The sequence below is a fragment of the Saccostrea echinata genome, unplaced genomic scaffold (genome assembly GCF_033153115.1).
Source record: "Saccostrea echinata isolate AGI-Se365-2 ecotype Australia unplaced genomic scaffold, CSIRO_AGI_Sech_v1 ptg000004l, whole genome shotgun sequence".
Lineage (NCBI taxonomy): Eukaryota > Metazoa > Mollusca > Bivalvia > Ostreida > Ostreidae > Saccostrea > Saccostrea echinata.
This window is the reverse complement of record NW_026889753.1, coordinates 7580275-7602659: the sequence shown is the minus strand read 5'-3', so window position 1 is coordinate 7602659 and position 22385 is coordinate 7580275. Positions and strand designations below refer to the sequence as shown.

The window sequence follows — 22385 nt, the reverse complement described above, 5'->3', positions numbered from 1 at the left end:
AAATAATATGAAAGATTATTGCATACAGAGCTTTAAAGTTTACTGAGTATATTACATGTAGTTTCAATTTATTTTTCCGGTAACATATATTTTTAGTAAGAGAGAAAAAAAATTGGAACACTTTGGAACACTGTTTAATACATGCTTGTTTTTTTAAAACATGATGATTAAATGAAAATGAAATAAAGTTGAATGAAAGGTAAACGAGATTTTATTTAGTGCTTATGTTTTTCAAATCTATCTACTAGTATACTTAAGGTACTTTGACGTCTGTAACAATGTCTACGGACTTCATGGCAATGTTGTACGAAAAAGAAGCAATTGTTCTGTTTTCATGTGCACCTTCTTACATGTACCTCTTCTCGAACGTTTGCTGATTAATAGAATTTTACAGTAATTAACATACATGGAATGAAATTGTGTAATTAAAAATGTATGTTGTAGAATCATGTTCTGTTTCCAAAGTGTGAAGCATTGGGGCCCACAAATGAATTTCTGGGTCTTGTGGTGTGGGATCACAAAGTAAATGTATGTATAATTTGCACATGTTTGTCAATACACCATAAATTTAATCTTAATATGGTGTGAAATAAAAGGAAAGGTTATTTGATTATGCTTTCATTCAATGATTTTAATTAAAACAACTTTGGAATTTAATAAAACATCACTCCCCCCTCTCCGGAAATCCCCACTTATGATTGCACGCAATAGACCTTGGACAACGTTAGAATACACACCATATGACGTTCTCCTCCATCTGTAAAACGCAATACGTTCGCTGTTATAATGTTTTTCTGTATAGATGTGTGTATACATTTTTAAGAGTCTTTATGTAATACAGACTCGAGAGAGTGTTAGCTCAGGCACACAGAGCATTGAAGAAGCATTAAGATTATGTAATCTTTATAATCAGCTAATAATCAGCGACATTTGCACGACGACCAGCATCTTGAATGAGGTAGGTAAAATCAAATTTCCCCTATAGTCTAAAGGTAGTATAACTGCAGTGTTCTATATCTTTTTTGAAAATCTTAACCAGTTAGTGATTTCTCTTGACCTTACTTTCTCTCTCCCAAACTCTTGGTTAAGTGCACAACTTTTGAGCAAGTTTTTCTTTCTAAACTGTTGTTATAGTTACGTAATGAACCGTTCAACAGTGGTCTAAGCCATTTCACGGGCGCGGGATGTTTTAATGCCTCTGATCAGAAAAAAACGAAGAAATACTTGAAACTTCATATAAAAATAAATTTCTATTTTCCTTCTGTTTCCATGGCAAATACATGTTGCATGCACAAGAAAACTTGCTTTAAAATTCAAGCTATCTGCGAAAACTCCGGAGGACAAAATTGTAGGCGGAACAATAACAGTTAGGTCCCCTGACTTCTATCGGGGGTGATAAAACAATAAAATCGCACACATACTCACACAATTAAAATTTTTAACAACTTCGTTCTTTTTAAATAATACTATTTTAAATAAAATGCTGCAATACAAGTTTTTAAAATGGTCTGATTGATCATTCGAGGACATAATATTAATAATACTTTTTTCCCCTTAGGGTTTCCCTTAGAGAAGCCCCAGTCAAACGGCATAACGAACATCTGTGAAGACAGTCGACCTTTGTCAACCGAAGTTTACGAGTATTAAGAATAACATCATGGTTTCAAAGTGTTTATTGGAAATACTAATAATTGTCACACATTCAGGTAAGAACTTGATAAGATTTTAAAAAAAATGACATAGACAAAACAACTAAAATGAAAAAATTAAAAAAAAAAAACGAATGCAATTAACACTTAAGTAACAAGTATATCATAGAGGAGACATGTATTCATATGCATACAGTATATAATGTACAAAGTAGTGTCCTGCATCCCCCCATTTAATGTCATGTAGAATAGATTTTAGTTAAAGTCGTGCTCTAATACCCCTTTTAAATAAAAATAGATAACCATTTTTCAATCATCACGATACGTAAATTGAATAAAAATGTTAGCTTCCTAAAATACATTTCATCGCAGAAGTGATTACTGTTTATCTGAACCTTTTATTTTGAAAACTTTCTCCAAGACTGCATTTTGTTTACATCATTTTTAGAAATCATATTGACAATGCTGTATCATCACCCATTAAGTCTCAAACAATCTGTTTTACATGATCATATATGGTTCTGAACACATAAAGACAGACTATTATTTATAACATTTAGAATATATTAAATGCAAGATTTCAAAGAGAACCTATTGTCTACAGTCAGAATGTTTGGTAATTTACCCATCTTAAATGATTTCACGGTGAATAAGTTAAACGTTTTGTTTCTTGTTTTATAAACAAGTGCCCATTTCATTTCTTAGAAATTTGTACACATATTGTATCACGCCACCGTGTTACACTGATAAATGTTTGGACTAAGTAATAAAGATCTTGATTTGCATTAACATTATTAATTAATGAAAATTAATGATAATTACAATCTCAATGAAGCAAAGGTTAATAGAACTACTGAATATAAATTGATCCTGTAATATTTCAGTACATTTAAGAGATATCACTACGGAAAACGTAGATCATAACAAGAATTTAACACTTTTCAGTATTGAATGTTTTTGAACAGATTTCTGTAAAGTCAATTTACAAGCGATTGGAACAATGGAGTCTCGGTAGAAAGCCATTTTATATGAGAAAGCCAGTTATCAATAAAAAAAAATACTATGAATAACTAAAATGTCCTATAATTTGACCTAAAACTTACATGTATTGTTTTAAACATGTATTTTTCTTCTTTTAAAATCATACTTGCACACATGTGTCGGATAAACATAAAATGAAGTAGTCTTATTGACGGACATAAATATTGAAAAACATTACCACTCGTCTCTTAAATGTTTTATTCGATTTTTACTATTTCTTGAACAAGACTTAAAAAAGTATGGCAACAAAAACATGTGTCATACATTTGTAAGTTATGCAAAGAGTCGGCGGTGACCTTATACTTTCCTATTTTCAACATTGTGTACCTTCACCGACCTTTACATTATGTCTATATAATGTCTATATCACGCCTGTTGACAGGCTCTTTAGGGGGGCTGCTTCAGTCAGATATGTCTCAGTTAATAAAATCGTCTCAGGAAATGTGCTATAAATAATTAAGGTCTTCCGTTTCCAACGGAAGACCTTCTACTGATTCTGATGGTTAAGATTATTCTTATTATTCTTTTTTTTTTTCCTAGACGCCAACTTTGAGACCTCATATCTTGCTCATTTCTCAACGGATTTTGCTCAAATTTGCAGGGTTTATAGACGTTACAAAACTCTATCAGAATGCTGTCAAACATTTCAAAAATTCACTTCCGCTTTTGGGTTATCTCCCTTTAAATGAAAATTTAGTAGGCTTCATTTCCAGACAAAGGCTCAGAGACTACAAAAGCTGGAGTAGAAATTCTACCGAATTCAAATAATAGAAGCACTGAAGTTGTGCACATCGGTTTTTGTTTTTCAATTTCTGTATTCAAAATGGCGCTAGAGAGGGGTCAAAAATTAGAACGCCTAATAGAGCGAAAATTTACACATATTTTCCTTTTTATCTTCTAAACTAAAAATATTTTGATAAAACATGTAGAATAAAAGTTGTGCACAATTTTAAGGCCTTTCATTTGACACCACTAAAAAGGGTCTAGCCCCTAAAATTAGGGATCTGGGGCCCTTTAAAGTTTTTGCTTTATAACTCAAAAACGGTAAATATTTCGAAATAGCTGCCATAATTAAAGTTGTTATTTAACATCTAATTGATCTCAAGAAAACGTTATTTTGTTTGAGTCTTGTGTTCTAAATGAGCTAGAAGCATAACACATATACAGGTAAGTGTTTTCATTCAGCAAGTAAACAAGAGCTCTTCATGCGTGTAATTAAAATAAACTTACTATAAATAATAAACCTAGCTACATTAGATGCTAATATTCTTTAGAATCAGGTTCTTGAAGTATTTTGTGCTTTATTTCCAAATTATTTACTGACAACTTTCCCTTTTATTTCGTTTGTTTTCAAATTTGGATAAACCAGTCTACTAAACAGGGAAAAAAAGATAACCTTTTCTTCTTATCATATAAAAACAAACAATAAAGTTAGAAAATAAAACAAAACTTTAAACATAGACTATTCACAGCCATTAAGTACACGCCTTTTACATTCACTTTGTGTGTTTACAATTATGTAACCCCTCCCTCGATAGCGCGTGGCAAAGGAGGTCACCGAAGATCAATCGGCGTGTGAACCAGCGACCTAAGGTCATACACAAAACAATCCATAGAATGGCCATTCCAAATACATTTTGTTAACTAAGTGATGAGTGGATAAATATGTTGAATCTTTCAGACTATTTCGTAATATCTTTGATTAAGTCGCTAGTACATTTCAATTTACATATTAGAAGAAGTTGCATATTTATTTTTATAAACATTGTATTTCTCGATGTTGAGATAATTGCGCTTTGTGGAAAATTACTTTAAAATCATTTCGAATCTTTCATATGATTTCGTCTTACTGTTTATCACTCGCTCGTTTTAATCAGCTAGTCTTAACTGCCTTTCACTTATTCACTTCAAATTCAATGCATTTTGAATGCCGAAAAGACCACTTTGTTTATGTATTAAAGAAACAGTTTATTTATCTCTCTAATGTTATTATTTAACAAGTTGCTATTTCTTTCATGAACATTAAACAGCATGTATGTAATTATCACGATAATTGTACGTAGAGGTCACATTTTTAATTGTCAGGAAAATCGAAAATAAAATTAAGTACTTTTGAGTTTGTATTATTTTCTTCCTAACTTACAATATTATTGCATACAAAATACTAGGTCGGACGCAAGTAAGCTAAATATTTCACTTGTATTTGAAAATTCTATCGAGCGTCGAAAGAATTTTACCCGTTAAAAAGTGTACCAAAAAACCCTTCCTATGCAGTTTTCTTTGGGACGCAATTGGCTTAGATAGTTTGTTCCGACATGTGTTGACAAAATTCACGCAATGAGAAGCCATACATTTCGAACTTGTGACCTCTTGGTCAGTGCATGTGAAGATTACGCATGGCAATTAGTGTCTGGAAAATAAATGATTTGACAGGTTAAGATTTGTTCTCATTCTAAATTAAATACAAACACAAACCCTTTATTTTCTTTGTTATTTTATACCGTCCCTTATATCAGACAGATTATTTTAAAAACGTGTTGTTTAGGAAGATTAATCTTATGCATTTGTTTTATCTCATCTAATAAACTGAATTTACCCATGACACGAATTACTGGTACATGCATGTAAGTACGCGTAAATGTTTATGTGGAAGAGCGCCCAAAATAAAACACTTCGAACTCTGGAATTTCCCTATTTTACTGTTTAAATCATAGGTCCGCTCAGCTAACGAGTTGTTTTAATAACGGTAATAAATTATATTCAAGTCCTGGTCAGCGATCGTTACGGTTGGTGACACTGCAATTAAACAGGTCGATACTCAGGTACTAAGATACTAACGGGTATATATATTTTCACCTAATATGTTTTCATTAAGTGTTTTCATAAGAAGTAAATTGCTGGATGATATCATGTTCTCCCTGATCACATCGATAGCGTGTAGAAACAGCGGTACATGAACACACGCTTTTGTGTACAAAGCAAACGTGTAAACCAAAAGGATGGGAAAAAACGACGAAATAAAAACATTTCTCTATTAACTGAAATTATTGTCTTTAGACAGATAAAAATAAATGATTATCCGCCTGAGAACATGTGAAAATTATACCCAAATACAATGTAACGAAGGATTTGGGGTTTAATCCCGAGTACACAATTATAGCAATGATGTGTACATGTACATGCAGAATACTGCTTTTTTATCCTTCGTCTATGTGTTCCTCCTTAACGGAAAAAATTATCAGTAAATTATATTATACCGAACGAGGTTGAAAAATGACGAACTTTATTTCTTAAAATTAACAGCAATTATCAGACTTTTCTCATATCACTGTAAAAATGCCCTAAAAAACTAAAACCGTCTTTTTGACTTTGTCAACGCGTTTGATAGATAATGAAAAAAAAAAAAACCGCTGGCAGATTTAGAGGAGGTTCAGGGGGCCTGCCCTCTTTTGTATCCAAAATATACACAAGATTTAATAAATCAATTTTTTATGTGGGTTTGGGCCCCTACCCCGACACAAATCTGGTCGGGCCCCCTTTTCAAGACTCCTGTATCCGCCACTGAAAAAGAATGTGTTGTTCTCCTGGATGTCGATATCTGAATTATGTTTTAATTAAACACCTTGTCTAATATATCATGGGCGCCCATAATAGGACGATTATTCGTTTTTTAAAATAAAGTGGTTCTTACAGATGTTAAAAAAAATTATAAACAACTAATTAATTATTTTATTCATCTACAACAAATGTTAGTTTAGTTCTTTGCTTACATAATCCAACTTTTATAAATTAACACGAAAGTCGTGCGATCGTATACAAATACTCAGAAGCAATCTTTCATATTTAATGAACGTATAGGTGAATAAATTTCCTCTCATCACTATATGTATACCCCCATCCTCGAAATAAATAGAAAGTTTTCCTTTCGCAGTCGGTTGGTTTTATCAGGTACATGTCAGTACAAGTGAGGATGGAGCTTTACAGAAGCAGGTGATGAATTCCGAGAGAGATAGGCACTGCCTATTTTATATACATGTACATTCCTAGGGACCTGGTTTTCTGAACCGATGTCACTGTTATTCAAAGACCTAGCTAGAAATTCTCTCTCTCTCTCTCTCTTTGAAATGCAGGCCCGTCGATTGTAAAAAAAAATGACAAAATAATTTCAATTTTTAATAAGTATCTCACCTTCCAAGCCAAAGACCCAAGGAAGCTTTTCTGTCCATAATTCTTCATCTTTGTTTGCTTTCTTGGTGTATATGAGCGTTATCGTCGTCGTTGTTCTAAAGCTACTTGTAAATTTTTCTCATTTTTATCAAGAACCACAGGACCACAACAACGAAAATTAACACAGAATATTTTTGGTAAAGTTTTATTCAAATGAAGGGTCACATCCTCTTTTAACGGATACATGTAGTAAAAGTTAGATGGGGTCCAGGCGCGGATCAAGGAATTTTTTTCCACGCGGGGGGGGGGGGGATCCCAAAAAAAAAAATTTCAACCCAGAAATTTCTTGACGAGCCAAAAAAAAAAGAAACTCTTTTCCCAAACGTGAAAAACCTATTTCGTGTGTGTGTTTGTGTGTGTGTATGGGGGGGGGGGTCGCTGACTTTTAAAGCTTCATACCTAAGACTTTTCATACCATTTTAACACAGATCCGCGTTTTCGAGGAAGGGTCCGCGTTTTCTAGGGGGGGAGGGGGGGAATGGTCACTTTTACTTGGCTTAGTATATACATTTAACTGCCCCCAAACCCCTCTAGATCCGCGCATGGGGTCATTTGAAAATAGTATTCTCAAGAACCCCTGGACTAGAATGAGAAAATTTCCAACATAGCATACATTCATTTTTTTTTTTCAAATATTGATTCCAGGGAGAAGGTTTGGGCCGGAAAGAGTGTTCATAATTTAACATAGGAATTTATATATCCCCCCAAACGAAGTGTGTGGGTTTGGGGTGGAGTTGTTTTGAGTCTTCTGGAATCACACTGTCCGTCTGCCTAGCTGTCCGTCTGTACGTGATAGTTTGCCAAGGATATTATAACTTTGTTATGAAGAAACTGGAAGGTCAACTTGGTACAAAGATTACTAATGATCCGAGGGTGTGTCATGGTTTTGATCCAATGTCATTCCGGCAAGTTCAAGGTCACTGGAAAAAAATAGCAAGTATCATACTTGATACAGGAATTGCTTATGACAAAATTAAATGGTTTGACACGACCTTCATCCAAGGTCATTCCTGTAAGTTCAAGGTCACTGACAGAAAAGTGTAAGATTACTGTATGTGCTATAATTTTGGAAGCTCATACTTGGAACAAAGATTGCTTATGATCCACCGGTTTGAGATAACATAGTACTAGACTGGCAGAAGAAATGGCAAAATTCGTGCCTGGATTATAAATTTATAAGGGGTGGGAGGAACGCAGGAAACTTTTTCTCAGATTGCTTGAGATGGGTTTGTCCTGACCTTGAACAAAGGTTTTTTCGGCAAGTTCAAGGTCACTGGCAGATAAATATTATTTTTTCCCCCATGTTATAACTTTGTTATATAAAATCACTGGAAGTTTTTACTTGATACAGAGATTGCTTATGATCCAAGAATGTGTTTTGACCTTGATCCAAGGTCTTTCTGGCAAGTTCAAGGTCACTGACAGAAAAGTGCAATATTCTTTTTCAGGTATATCTTTGTCATTGAGTATCACTGGAAGCTCATAATTTGTTCAAAGGTTGTTTTTGACCTTAACATAGGTCATTTAGGCAAGATCAAGGTCACTGATATAATAAGTGTAAAATTCAAAAAGGTTTAGTCGCGCACGTGGCGCAGTGGTAAGAGTGTCTGCTCTAGAGTCGTGGATTAAGGAGTTGATCCTTACGTCGCAGGTTCGAATCCCAATGTGGGATGCAGAGACCGATCCTTTGGATGAGACCGTACAAACTGAGGTCCCGTCTGGCAGTAGGTGCTGACACGAAAAAGATCCCTCACTGCTCAATGGCCATGAGTGCCGAGTATAGGTCAAATTTGGAGACCTCCATCGGCAAATGGTGGCGTCTCCATATGATTGAAAAATTCTCGAAGCTGACGTTAAACAACATACAAACAAACAAACAAAAAGGTCCATAATTTTGTAATAGAAAAAATTGCATGCATTTGCATATCACTGAAAAGTTGATAAATATATCATCCAGAGTGTGTAATGGCCTTGACTTAAATTCGAGGTCACTTAGAATATGATGTTTTGGATGAATAGTCTGAAAGAATACGTGACTGTGATTTTTTTTTTATGTCGGTGACATACAGATGGTGTTTGCCCTTAACCAGCTGCAGAATGTGTCATGGCTTGACGCAAGGTTATTTGGACAAGTTCAAGTTCACTGACGGGGGAATTTTACATTCCTTAACTGTCTTTCTACTGTTGAAACATTGAAAGTTGATGCCCCTTACAGGATTGTTTATAACCTTAAAATGTTGCATGACCTTGACTCAAGGTCACTATGTCCTGTCCGGAGCTCAGACGGAAGACCTATTCGTTGCATTGCAACGAGCTCGGCTCTAGTTCTTTGAATTGTTACAACGTTGAACCCTCATTTGAAACTTGTTTCTGAATGTCATTTGCTGCATGCTTCATTTTTAATGAAATAATGTACAAAATTGTTGCCTTTTGCCTTTAAAGATTTAATTTCTTCCAATTTTATTGATAGATAAATAAATATTTTCTTTAGATAATCATTATTATTGTTTATATCACAAAATTGCTCGATTGCTCGATTTTTTTTTTAAGTCGGCATACAGTTCTTATCCAAGTCATATTTTGCCAATTACTGTATTAAAAATTGATTAAACATTTTTCAAGACAGAAACCTACGTACAAATCGAAGCATTTGAGTTACAATAAAAATATAATAGATACATGTATATGATTATTTATATATGTATTTACGTTTCTAGTTAACATATCATTATTGTAAAAGTAAAATATAGGACATTTGCTGCCAATCATAAATTTATTCCACTGAAAGGTCAATTCTACGTTAACTCTTATCAGTTTTGAAGAAAAACTTATTTCTGTGAAATTATCATTTTCCCACCGTTTTTCTAAAGAGCAAAAGTTTTCTTTTTATCTTGATACAAACAATAATTATTTCAAGAATTACTTGTATTCTTTACTGCAGAGGGATGTTGTTTATCTGTAGTCACAATCTACTTAACATTAAATGACAGATGATACAAACAAACAAAAAATGATTGCCTGGATTGGTATATATTTTTGGACCCATTTTGGTTGTAAAAGATGCAACAAATAAATTCTAAAATATAAAGAAATTGTAAATCTTGTATGATGTTCAAAATTCTACCTTTACCTTTCTGCAACCATCATTGTTAATTTATATGATTTTTTGTCACTTTAAATCCGATTATTGCGAAAGTTTGAATGAAAAATTGAAATCTATGCAGTTTAACTTATTTATTTTACTTAATATATAAACATGATTTATGTTGTTATATTTTTCAAGATTTTTGATAAAAGTTTGTATCATCTGTCCTTAACAAAATGTAAATTTCACGATATTTTAGTTCTGATCCAAGCACAATGTAACCTCGAAGGAGTGCGACTTTGTCTGGAAAACGAAAACATACCTTCAGAACAAATAACACAAGATTTGCAAACGGCATGCGAGTGAGTAAAGTTGCATTTACATTCCTAATACAAAATTACATGCACATTAAAAGGTAACAAATACAAAACTATAATTGTGAAACATATATAATACATATATACTATGTAGTAATGCTTTGTTTCTAAGATTATTATAAACGATTTTAGAGGAAATCCTAAGGCTTTTAATAGTTTTTAAAAATATTTTTATGAGTATGATTATTCTATTGAACTGGTAAAAGCAGAATTTCTCGTTTCCAGGGCATACAAAACTGCAGATGCTTGTGTTACCCCATACCGGAGCTCCTGCGAGTCTGACCCAATATTCCAAGAGATGGTTTCAGGGTTTTCTGATATAGGTGGTTTCTGTGTTGGTAAATATTTCTTCCTAATATAATTATTTAAACAAAATTTTAAAGTACTGATTTTCCCCCTTAAAATGATAATTGTTAAAAATTAGAATCCCTTATACATCTCTATCTCCACCAAAAGGATTATGGTCTGAACAAAATTAGAATTAAATTACAGAAATACAATTGTATATTTTCGTAGTCTGTTTTCTTGTAATTGTAAGGGTAGATTTTTAATTCATCTGAGACACTCAAGTGACCTATTGCTACCTGTTTTAGTCCGTCATTGTTGTTAATGTTGGTTGTACGTTGACATTTGAACATTTTCAACTTCTTTTCTGGAACCGCTAAACCAATTTCAACCAATTTCAGCATATAGCATCTTTGGGTGAAAAGGGGAATACTGTGAATTTCATGGTCCCTGCCCTCTTTTGGCCTGAGGGGTGGGGCTAAAACCGTAAAAATTAATGCAATCTTTAAAAATCTTCTTGACATGAGTGTAATATGCATTGAGTCCCCTACCAAAATTGTAAAATTCATGGTCCGTTGGTCAGGGATTCCTGTGTCAGGGTGGGTTCTATAGATCATATAGTGAATATTCATAAATTTTTCAAAAATCTTCTCTACTCGCTGTATATTTAGAAGTCAGACTAAGTGCATAGATCAGATGAGCAAGAGAGCCTCTTTCAAAATTGTGAAATTCATGGCCCTATGGGTTAGGGGTTCTGGAGTTGGGGGGGGGGGGTTCTATTGGTTACATAATGAAAATGTATTATTCTTTGAACGTCTTCTTTGCTCTTGTGTATTTATAATACAAACTTAGTGCATTATTATGATGAGAAAGAGTGCTTCTTCTAAAATTGTGAAATTCATGGTCCCCAGGTCAGGGGTTCTGGTGCTAGGGCATGGCTCTATTGATCATACTATGAAAATGCATTTATTGCTCATAAATATTCTCTGCACCTGAGTATTTAGCAGAGAAACTAAGTGCATGTTACTATGAGAAAGTGCCTCTTAAAATTTTGAAGATCACCACCCCTGAGACAGAGGTTGTGAAGTAAGGGCTTAGCTCTATTATGATCATGGGAATACTTGACAAGTGCTTTCTCTGCTTTCAGAGAATTTATTCCCCTTTGTAATTCACTTATGATGATTACAGGTAATCAGTGTAAATAATGCAATCGATTGGTAAATTGAATATAAAAATATACAAGAATTTTGATATATATATATTTGATATATTCATAGCATTTGATTGTCAAGTGGAATTTATAATACATGACAAAAATGTGAAAAAATATATTATTAATGTGCTTGAAAATAAGAGGCCAATTTGGGACAGGAATTGTGCTGGGTGGGTGAACTCTGAATATTTTGTTGTATGCTTTAGCACTATTGTAATGTTTGAGTTGTGTCTGACTACCAGACAAACTCTTTTGTTGAGCCCTGATCATACACTTTTCTTCAATTTATTTTTTTGTTATTATATAAATATTGACCATTCTATTACTTTTGTAATGTTGGTGATAGATAGCTCTGACATATACGGGCAAGTTTCTGAGTTGTTGCTGATGACCAGTCTTGATTATTTTGTGGTGCCGTATTGACACTTTTTCTTTCAATTCATTTTTTGTTTTAATTATTATTAATCATTCCATGGATCCCTATTACGGTTGTATTATACATAGGTAAACGTTTAGGCCCTTGAGCCTCATGTAAGCTCACTTGAGCTGAAGGTGTCAGCTGTGGTTCGTTGTCGTCTGTTATTTTGGACATTTTCGACATCTTCTCAAGAACCACTGGATCAATATCAACCAAACGTGCCACAAAGCATCCTTTGATGAATGAAATTTAAATTTATTCACAGGAAGTGCCACATCCTCTTTCAAGGGGAGATAATTGAGAATTTGTAAAATTTCGGTGGCGTCTTTTAAAAGTCTTCATTTAAGAACCACTGGGCCAGAAAAGATTAAACGTTTATAAAAGTTTCATTACATTCTGTAGATTCAACGTTGTTCAAATTATGACCCCGGGGTAGGGTGGGGCCACACTGGGGGATCAAAGATTTACATAGGAATACATAGAAAATATCTTTAAATATCTTCTTCTCAAGAGCTCTGATTAGTCACATTAATGGTTGATTAATATGTGATCAAAGTTTTACATAAGAAAACATAGGAAAAAGAATCTGCTGATGAAGAACAGAAGGGCCATAGTTACTCATGTCAGCGATGTGGCCCTTGTTTTTAACGTGTTTTAAAATTAATAGGCCCTTCTCAAGCAAGAAAGAATTTATATCTTCATTATTGTCCACCATCTTAATGTCGTAAGGATATTTAATCCATTAGTGGGGACAATGATTAAAGAAATCAAAATCGTAAAATGATGTAGATGTACTAAAATTATTCAATAATTAATAATCGGCGGTTTAAAAATTTGCACTTATAATGTGTTGATTAATTACTATTCATGCACGACAATCACATAACTATAAAGGACAAATACTTAGCAGGTTTGTATCGTACTTTGTTACTAAACCATGAGCTCGTTTATTTGATAAAGTTTGGCATTATACTTTTTCTTAACACAAGACTTCCATTTCATTGAAAGAAAAATAAAGTCACTTAAGATGTCTTCATTCAAATTACTGGCATTTATCACAATATAGGTGATGCAAGCTGTGATCCCACCAAGTGCTATGCCATATTGGGTATAGCACTAACCGGAAGTAACCAGCCGCCACAGAATGTCAACAACTGGTATAATATTATTTCATCAATTAATTTTCTAATACATATTCTTATTAATTTAAAAGAAAATATCAGTTTTGTCTCGGTAAAAGAAAAAAATGAAATCAATGCTAAAATTGAGGTATGGCATTTACAATATTTATTCCTTGACAGTGAAAAATATCCAATATTCAAGAACTGTGTTGAGACACAAAGATCTTCATGTGAGGGTAACATAATGTTCTCCATGTTGGATGAAGCCTTTAGTCAGCTGACGATGGCGTGTGTGGAAGGAGAATTACCAAGTAGTAAAAGTTTACTGTAATTTACAGTATTCAGTAACCTTATATCAATAACTTAATAAGTCTCAGTATCTCATTTTATTTTGATGGAAATTGTTATTAGAAACCTAAGCTGTGTCTGACATCAAATATTTGTTTCATTTTTTTTTAAATATTTGAATTCTTTAAATCATAGGTATGGACAGTGAAAACTGTAATGTCACGGGGTTTGGAAATTGTCTAAAAGAAGCAGGATGGCAACTTTCTAATACAAAAAAAGTCGAATATGGCTGGTAAGTTTATGAAAAGTTTATGCAAAAATACAACGTAAATCCCAAATTGAATTTAAACAATCAAATGTATTAGATTAAATTACTTTTTAGCTCACCTGAGCTGAAAGCTCAAGTGAACTTTTCTGATCACATTTTTTCTGTAGTCCCTCTGTCCGTCTGTCTGCCTGATAATTAGGAACTAGTGAAAATTTGGCATGTTTTAAAAATCTTCTTCTCAAGAACCACCAGGCAAAAAAAAAAAGGTTGAAACTTACAGAAAACCTTCTTTACGTAGTGTAGATTCAAATTTCTTCAAATCATGATCCCGGGGTTAAGATGGGGTCACAATGGGGGATCAAAGTTTTACATAGGAATATATAGGAAAAAAATCTTCTTCTCAAAAACAACAAAGCCCTGTTTAATCATATTGATATGAAAGCATTCTCAGGTAATGTAGATTCAAATTTGTTCAAATCATGACACCCTGGGGTAGGGTGGGGCCACTATGGGGGATCAAAGTTTTACATAAGTATATATTGGAAAAAAATCTTTAAAAATTTTCTCTGCAAGAACAACAAAGCCATGTTTAGTCATATTGTTATGGAAGTGTTCTCAGGTAGTGTAGATTCAAGTTTGTCCAAATGATGACCCCAGGAAATGGGTGGGGCTGCAATTGGTGATAAAAGTTTTACATAAGAATACAGTGTATATAAGGAAACATCTTTAAAAATCTTCTGAAGAATAGCAAAGCCATGATTGGTCATTTTGAAATGGAAGAATCCTCACGTTGTTTAGATTCAAGATTGTTCAAATCATGACCCCCTGGGGATAGTGTGGGGCCACAATGGGGGATCAAATTTTTACAAAGGAATAAGTAGGAATTTTCTGCTCAAGAACAACAAATCCATTTGTTATATTGATATGGAAGCATCCTCAAGTAGTTTAAAATTGAAGCCCCCTCCCCCCAATGTAAACTTTTCAATACTGAACTGATTTGTGCATTTTCCTAGCCAATGTGCTCAGTTGAGCGATGTGGCCCATGGGCCTCTTGTTAATGTAGTTTTTAATATGACAGCAATTTTCCAAAATAAGATATTCTTTATGAACCAGGCTATCAGCATCAATTTATTAGAATATTGTTTACATTTGGTTGATTTCTGGAAGTTATATTCATGTTTACAGTTTATATGAAAAGATAGGATTAAAGAATTAATTAAACTGCATTTTTCCTTTTGACAGTGATGTTGTTTCTACAACTATGTTGTGCGTGACCAAGTTTGAATCAGGATGCAGGAATCATTCGTTATTCAAAATATCAGTTCCAGCGATAAAACAGCTACATAAAGCATGCAAAGCTGGTAAGGACAGAATTTAAAATATGATGATAATTTTTCTTTCTTCTTTTCTTTTCTTTGCATTCAATCAATTATATCAGACATATATATTATTTCTGAAAAAAAATCCTTTTTATGAAACCTGACCGACTCCTCAGAAATCTATACAGGCAAACAGTGCATTAGCGGAAAACATCATAAGACATATAGCGTTGCAGGTTTTTGGATTAGTTTTTGTGTGCATAAATCACCCCACTCAGGTAACCTATTGCTATCTGTTTTGACCGTCGTCGAGCGTCGTCTGTCCTGTGGAGGTTGTAAATGATTACCTTCTCTGGAACCACAGGCCCATTTTCAACCAATTTTGTAATAAAGCATTTAGCTATAGGTAAAGAGGAACAAAAGTCGTTAATTTCATGGCCTCTGGATCCTGAGGCCTAAGGGCAGTGACTAAAATTATCAAATTAATGCAGTCTTCATTAATCTACTTTATTCCTGAACGTCAAGCAGGAAACTTTTCCCTGATAAAAATGAGCAACAAGTTGCTGTCCTTTAAAAAAAGGACTGCAATACGTGGACCATATGCATGTGTTTCGAAACGAAATTCAAAGAAAATTTCTAGGTTTAGTGAGTTTACAAAAGTGTAATTAAGTTTAATCTTTTTTTTTCTTCTAATTTTCATCGTTATTTAAGTCTGTTTAATTAGGCTGTAATGATAAGAAAAATCATGACCTTGAAATGATGTGAATATGAAATGTTGATGTAGGTATCTATCACAATTGTAATTTAGCTTTTAAAATTAACAACAGAATTAAAAGAGGCTTAAGCGTGCAGGTATCGTAATCTCCATTGGCGTATCCAGGGAGGGGGGGGGTCGGGTGTTGGAACCTCCTTTATTTTTGCAGAAAGAGGAAGAGAGAGAGAATGTTTATTCTGTAATACATATTTTTTTTACATCTAGTATTTTCAGTAAAATATGAAGTACTTCAATCTCTGCCCTTTCTGCTCTCTAGATAGAGTTTTGCTTATTGCTTCCTCCGTGTACCTTCACAATACCGGTCCCGGGCCTCGACCACCCACATGTAACTTGAAATATTTCACTTTGATATCATCGGAAGATTCCAGCGAACGAACGTACGGCTATGCCATTTTTGGACCATCTTCTAAAGTAACTAACTTTAAGAAGTATGCATAAAAAGTCATGAAAGGGAGTATCCGTAAGAGAATATTATCCTTTACAAAAATTTTGATATTTCTTATGCAAAATTTGTACATGACAATTAATTGTCATGTACAAACTTTGCCTAAGAAATATCAAAATTTTTGTAAAGGACAATATTTATCTCCTTATACTATAGGGATATTTTAATCATTGAAGAGAAAGGTTCAAAATGTCCCGTAGTATGTGGGGGAGGGGGGCTCACTTTTTCTTTAAAAAATCTTTTGTTAGAATTTGAATATATAAGTTTTAATTTGCATTGGAAGCTCCCCCGCACTTTTTGTTGCAGAAAGGTTCAAAATACAGAAAATCAAACATTTAAAATAAATCAAAATGTACCCGAAAAGTTAGACGAAGCCCCCCCCCCCCCCCTTAAATAGGATTTTAGAGGGTGGTGCACAGGTTGTTAATTTATTTATTTCTTTCTGCTTGTCAACTCTTTTTGGAGGTTGCACCCTTTGAAAACCGTTGCTACGGGCTTGAATGTTAGTGCCTGTGGTGTGACTTAGACCCCCCCCCCCCTTTACTAAAGGGTCTCGAGTTATCTTAAACAATGCTAAGTTATCGATTAACTCGATCAATTTAAAAACACAAAAAAGAGATTAATTTTGTGTGTGTGTTTTTTTGTCTGTCTCATTTAAATAACGGAATGGTTAATATACAACACCTGCAATCGTAACTTCTCGGCAGAAGGTCTGAGAATCTTATCGCACGTGTGTAGACATAGGCTATTTGGTCTTGCAAGCACAGGTGTGTGTATTGTTTGCTAGTGACGCTTAGACTGGTGACGGTATTTGCTACAAACATGAAGAACTATACACCAGTTTCATAACATGTACAGTTTTTTTTCTAGTGAAAATTGGAGTAAATTAAAAGTCGAATATTTTGGATACGGGGTAACCCATATCTATTCTTGTTACAACGTACCGTCAATGCATCCATGGGCGAGTTCATTGGTTACTCTGAAAGGTGGCATAGGTTTACCTTTCGTTAACATTTTCTACAATGATCTGCTTACTTTGAGTGATTGTACTTTCATAGCAAAGTTGTTAAATTTTATTCCCGATTGGCCTATAAGTTTTGTCATTTAACTGAAAAAAAATCGGGCTATTTCGATACCTGTAATGCTTAACGGCTGGGACTTGACATCTGTACTAGATTTATACGGAAGTATCCTACATGTATCATTGGAAAGATAGATGGTAAACGTGTAGCACAGATCTGTAGTACGCAGAATTTTTTTTTTTGGATGTTTCTCCCTCTCCCCCACATGGAAAAACATTGCTACAGGCCTTTATCAAGCTGTATTTGGATTGCTGTCTATCAAATTATTTTGCAAACCTTGATGCACAAAACTAATGCCGGTAAACATGGCAAAGACTATCTTTTAAAACCTAGTGTTTTAATTCAACATGTTCAAGCTGTTAAGCTATCTCTATAAGTTCTTCCTACTTATTTAAAATGCTTGTACCATAGAATTTAGTTTGTATATAAGGATATATGTGTTAAGGTATTCAATGTATAACGACCATATTTTGTATCTAATAAATGAACGGTCCTATATTTGTAATTATGGTATCATTTTGAAGGTGTTATGAAATAAAAATACTCCACCAAAGAAAATTACAAAAGTTTGATTATTGTCAAATTAATTGCACCTTGAATTTTACATTGAAGTCTATGGACAATGCATGTGTTATTAAGATATTGTAAAAAGTAATTTGAATTTTATGAAAAGCTCTTGGTGAAAATATACATACATTCTCTCTTTATTAAAAAATGAAATAAAATTAATCAATTACCGCAGATATTTTTACGAAATTAAAATTTTCCTCTTTGCATCAAGGGCAGATAACTCTTCAAAAACTTTTAAAGTGCAAAATGACCAGTTTCTCATGTTATCAGTCATGTGAATTTAGTTCATTTCACTCATGGTTATTTACCAATGCATTTTTAACTAGTTTAAAGTGATTCAAAATTGTTCAAAATCCCTTCATTATACATTGAATACCTTAAAGAGAAATTCAGATCTTGGTTACGCCAAAGAATACATAAATACGATGTGCAGATTTTAGAGCGAGGTTTGCCAATGATTGGCATATTCTAATTCGAAGAGGGCGAATTGTTCTACGGGCAAGTTGTCTTAGAGGCGAACTCTCTAGCATCCTCGCGCCTGCGTAGCCTGACGTAAGCCCATGGCATCCGGTTTAACTCCGCTAATATATTTTCTGCGTGGACCTCAGGGTCCACGCAATGAAGCTCTACCAAACTTATGAAACTCTTGAGCCCTGAAATCTTGGTTCATGCTGGACTGAACTGGGCTAAGTTGTTTAGATATTGAAAGTGCATTATAAAGTCTTCTTTACTCATGTACATCTGGCAGAGAAACTGTTTGCATGTTTACAATAAATGCTGAACACTAAACTTGTGAAATTCATACCCCCTTGTTTTGATGAGTGCAAAAATCATGGTCCCTTGGTCGATGGTTTCATATCCCATTGTTGATGTAAAGATGGTCATTAATTGATTAAAACATACAAACTTCTTTTCTCATGAACATGTACAGGCTACCTATTTACATAATAACGAGTACATAACTCCCTTAAAAGAATTTTAAAACTTGTATCCTACGTCAATGGTTTAGGCCCAAAGATGATATGGAAAATATATTTCACCATTAAGAATGTTCTGATTGACAACTGGCAGACAAAATGTTTGCGTGATTATAATTAAAACTAAATCCTCTGCCAAAATTGTAAAATTATTTGCCTCTTGGTCGATATGGCCCAGGACCCGGACACCTTGGACATTCATGTATATTGAACATAAATTTCTATTTTCGTAAATCCAGGGATGTTATATTACAAAATAATTAAATCAAACACATGCATGTATATACATGTAGGAGAGCGTGCATTTGGATTTCAAGTTTGCATTGTAGGTATTTGAATTCTTGAAATGATCTTATAATAATTATGATCCTGAAAAAGAAATTATTCACACCGTTTTACTAGTCATTGATTATGGAATTAATGAATAATCGAAGCCCTCTATATTATTTGATTGATTCTGTCTGTAGTTTGTAAGGGTGGAGGATGCCTAAATGGATTGGATTTTCCAGTTGAGAACTGCACGTAAGGAATTTTTTCTTTATCTGTTGTATTTATAACTGATTCTGTATTGTCATAATAACGATTCACAATTTACAGTCTGGCTTCTTGTATTCATGGCTTCAATATTTACACCTTCTTTAAAACTACGAATTAAGAATTTCGCGAGAAAATTTGTGCTTAGTGATCTGTTAAGTTGTATTATGCTTTGAAATAATGCATAACTTCAAATACTTGTAATCGCATATGTTGTAGTGACATACAAAATTCCATCTTATGCCTGGAATCAAAACTTGAGAATTGTCCACGGAATAAAGACATACAAAGGAAAATTCAGGGATTGAAAAATCTTTGTTCTGACATATCTCTGAAGACAGGTTTGGTTTTTTTTTAACTGAATGGGGAAAATAATTTCCAGATGATTGACAATTTGAAGCAGAAAAATATGAATTTGATTTTTTTTTTCAAAATTGCATTATTGACTTTTGAAAGGTATGAATGCCTTCAAGACTTGTCTTGCCAGCTCAACAATTAAACAGAATTGCCAGCAACTCTTAAAACCACCCTTGCAAAGAGAAACCGAAAGTGTTGAATGCAAGTAAGTGCTACTTGTCTAAAGGAGAGCATATTCCTTACGATAAAACAGAAAGTTTGTTTCCAATTCTATATTTATCTAGTTTGTAATATTTCATTTCAACAATTAGATGAAAATCAAATAAATTTCATGGGCATCTCGCAAGATTATTTCAAAATTTGAAACCTGGTTAGAGATATTCAATATTTCTGTATAGTAAAACATTGCCGGCACTTTTTTGTTGTTATATTAATCTGATGATCAAAGTTTTTGATCATTTGTATCAGTCAATTAAACATTTATTTCCCTTTGCAGTAATAAGAGTTTAGAGAAATCAGAATTAAAAAAATACATGTATATTCAATTCATAAAAATATGCTTTCCAGATGAACATTGTCCTGACCTATTAAAAGAGTCAACCTATACGGTCTCTAATAATTTTTGTGGGCTCCTATAGGTTATACTCCTTGTAGTTTGTATAGAATCTGTATCAAGGCGAAGTGATCTATTAATGAAATCTAAATACTCTTCTTTTTCTTTTTTAAAATATGGTAAAACAGAAGAATATCTGATTATTCAACATGTGCAATGATGGCTTTGCCTAAGTGTGAAAATGAAGAAGTCAAAGAATTTGTATCAGAAACCGCTAAAACACTTGCGAGTCTGAGATCTAGGCGTGAAGGGGGAGTTCAATGTCCGTCAAGTAAGTTCAAAAGAATCTTGCAGTAAAATAATGATATTACAAGCTTTGTCTTATTTTCAGTATAGAGTTTCTTTAAAGACACGTCAGAAAAGTAGTTCCAAGGTATCATATCAACAGGACTTGATCTCTGTCAAAAGAAATGGGAAAAAAATGTTTTTCGGTCTTAATTTTCTCTATGTGAAATATCTCTAGATGACTTAAAGTTGTACATCAATTTCAATAAAAATGGGTGAAAAGTTGAAAGTAAAATTAACTTTCCTGGTGCTTCGAAATAGAACGGAGACGAATCCATTTCAATATGCGTATGATGAATTCCTCCACGATAGAATGAACTAAGAAAGATACCCCAAAGATCATACACATAGACTAATATTTCTAAAATGCAATGATTGTAGGGTTGGCGAAGTTATGCACTCTTGGAATACGCTTTAATTGATGAAGGCTTTAAATAACAATAATTTTCTGAAAGTCTGTAAATTGATTATGTTTTATGCAAAAATATTTCCTACAATAAGAGTACTTAAAAACATTACATTAATTTTTTTCATGATAATCATTAAATTGATTATCATAAATATATAAACATAAGAATGATTGCTTGTTTGAAAACTAAGAAACCGGTAATGGTAGCCAAGTGATAGGGTGTTCGCTTCATTATTGGGAGGTCAGGGTTTGATTCTCTGTCGCTTTTCCGCGTCAAACGTAAGATGTTAACATGCGTAGTGACTTTTTTCCCCAAGCGTCAAGCATTAGAAGTGAACGTCATTAGTCTTTAGAATGAGCCCTATAAAACCAAGGGTCCGTGTCAGGGTAGGCGTTGGCTCGATAGAGAACTCTCACTGCTCAATGGCTCTGAGAGCCGAGTGTAGTTGTAAAGCCCTTCACCGGGATATGGTGACGTCTCTATATTATTGAGTGAAAAATTCTCGAATGGGACGTTAAACAACATACATTCAATCGACAACTAGGAAATTGATATCTCCAACGTATTGATGGGAAAAATTGTGAAAAGATACAATTTATATACAATTTAGCTAACTTGGTCAAGATTTATTATTCCAACACCAACCTTAATTTCTATATATTTAAATTATTTATTTTCAGGTGACGGGAGAACACATTTTCCGGAGTTGTGGATGGTTCTTTTTGCAGCTTTCCTAACGTGGATGAATATTTTTCTCTAAATCAACTACCTCATATATTGTGTATTATAACATTTTTATAAATAGTGTTCTTGTAAAGCTGTGTTTTGAACAAGTGCTTAGTCAAATCGTACGGAAGTATAAAGTACAAAATTCTTCTTTAGAATACTCCTGATATTTATTTTTGTAACTGAATGTTTTCCTTTGTTAAGAATATCCTCTAACATTTAAATCTAAAAATATGATCACACATTTGAGTAAATCACATTACCGAAATGCGTTCTTATTGAAGCAGTTAATTTTAGATCTTACATTATTAATATGTTGT

General features: G+C 33.5%; 1 protein-coding gene across 3 annotated transcripts; it reads left to right on the top strand.

Annotated features, from left to right (window-relative positions):
• Positions 1 to 435: 435 nt before the first annotated feature.
• LOC133179094 (uncharacterized) lies at positions 436 to 22215 on the top strand. 3 transcript variants are annotated; one of them, XM_061313831.1, is made up of 14 exons: positions 436 to 528; positions 842 to 958; positions 1559 to 1706; positions 10262 to 10364; positions 10605 to 10717; positions 13362 to 13452; positions 13597 to 13730; positions 13900 to 13996; positions 15215 to 15333; positions 19608 to 19662; positions 19894 to 20015; positions 20131 to 20236; positions 20773 to 20915; positions 22020 to 22215. In XM_061313831.1, the coding sequence occupies exons 3-14, from the start codon at positions 1658 to 1660 to the stop codon at positions 22097 to 22099; spliced, it is 1212 nt and encodes a 403-aa protein (XP_061169815.1). In that variant the 5' UTR covers positions 436 to 528; positions 842 to 958; positions 1559 to 1657; the 3' UTR covers positions 22100 to 22215. The 3 variants fall into 3 exon arrangements, with proteins under 3 accessions (XP_061169815.1, XP_061169817.1, XP_061169816.1); XM_061313833.1 differs by having other exon boundaries at positions 445 to 528; positions 13597 to 13727; XM_061313832.1 differs by lacking the exon at positions 842 to 958 and having other exon boundaries at positions 445 to 528.
• The last annotated feature ends 170 nt before the right edge of the window (positions 22216 to 22385 follow it).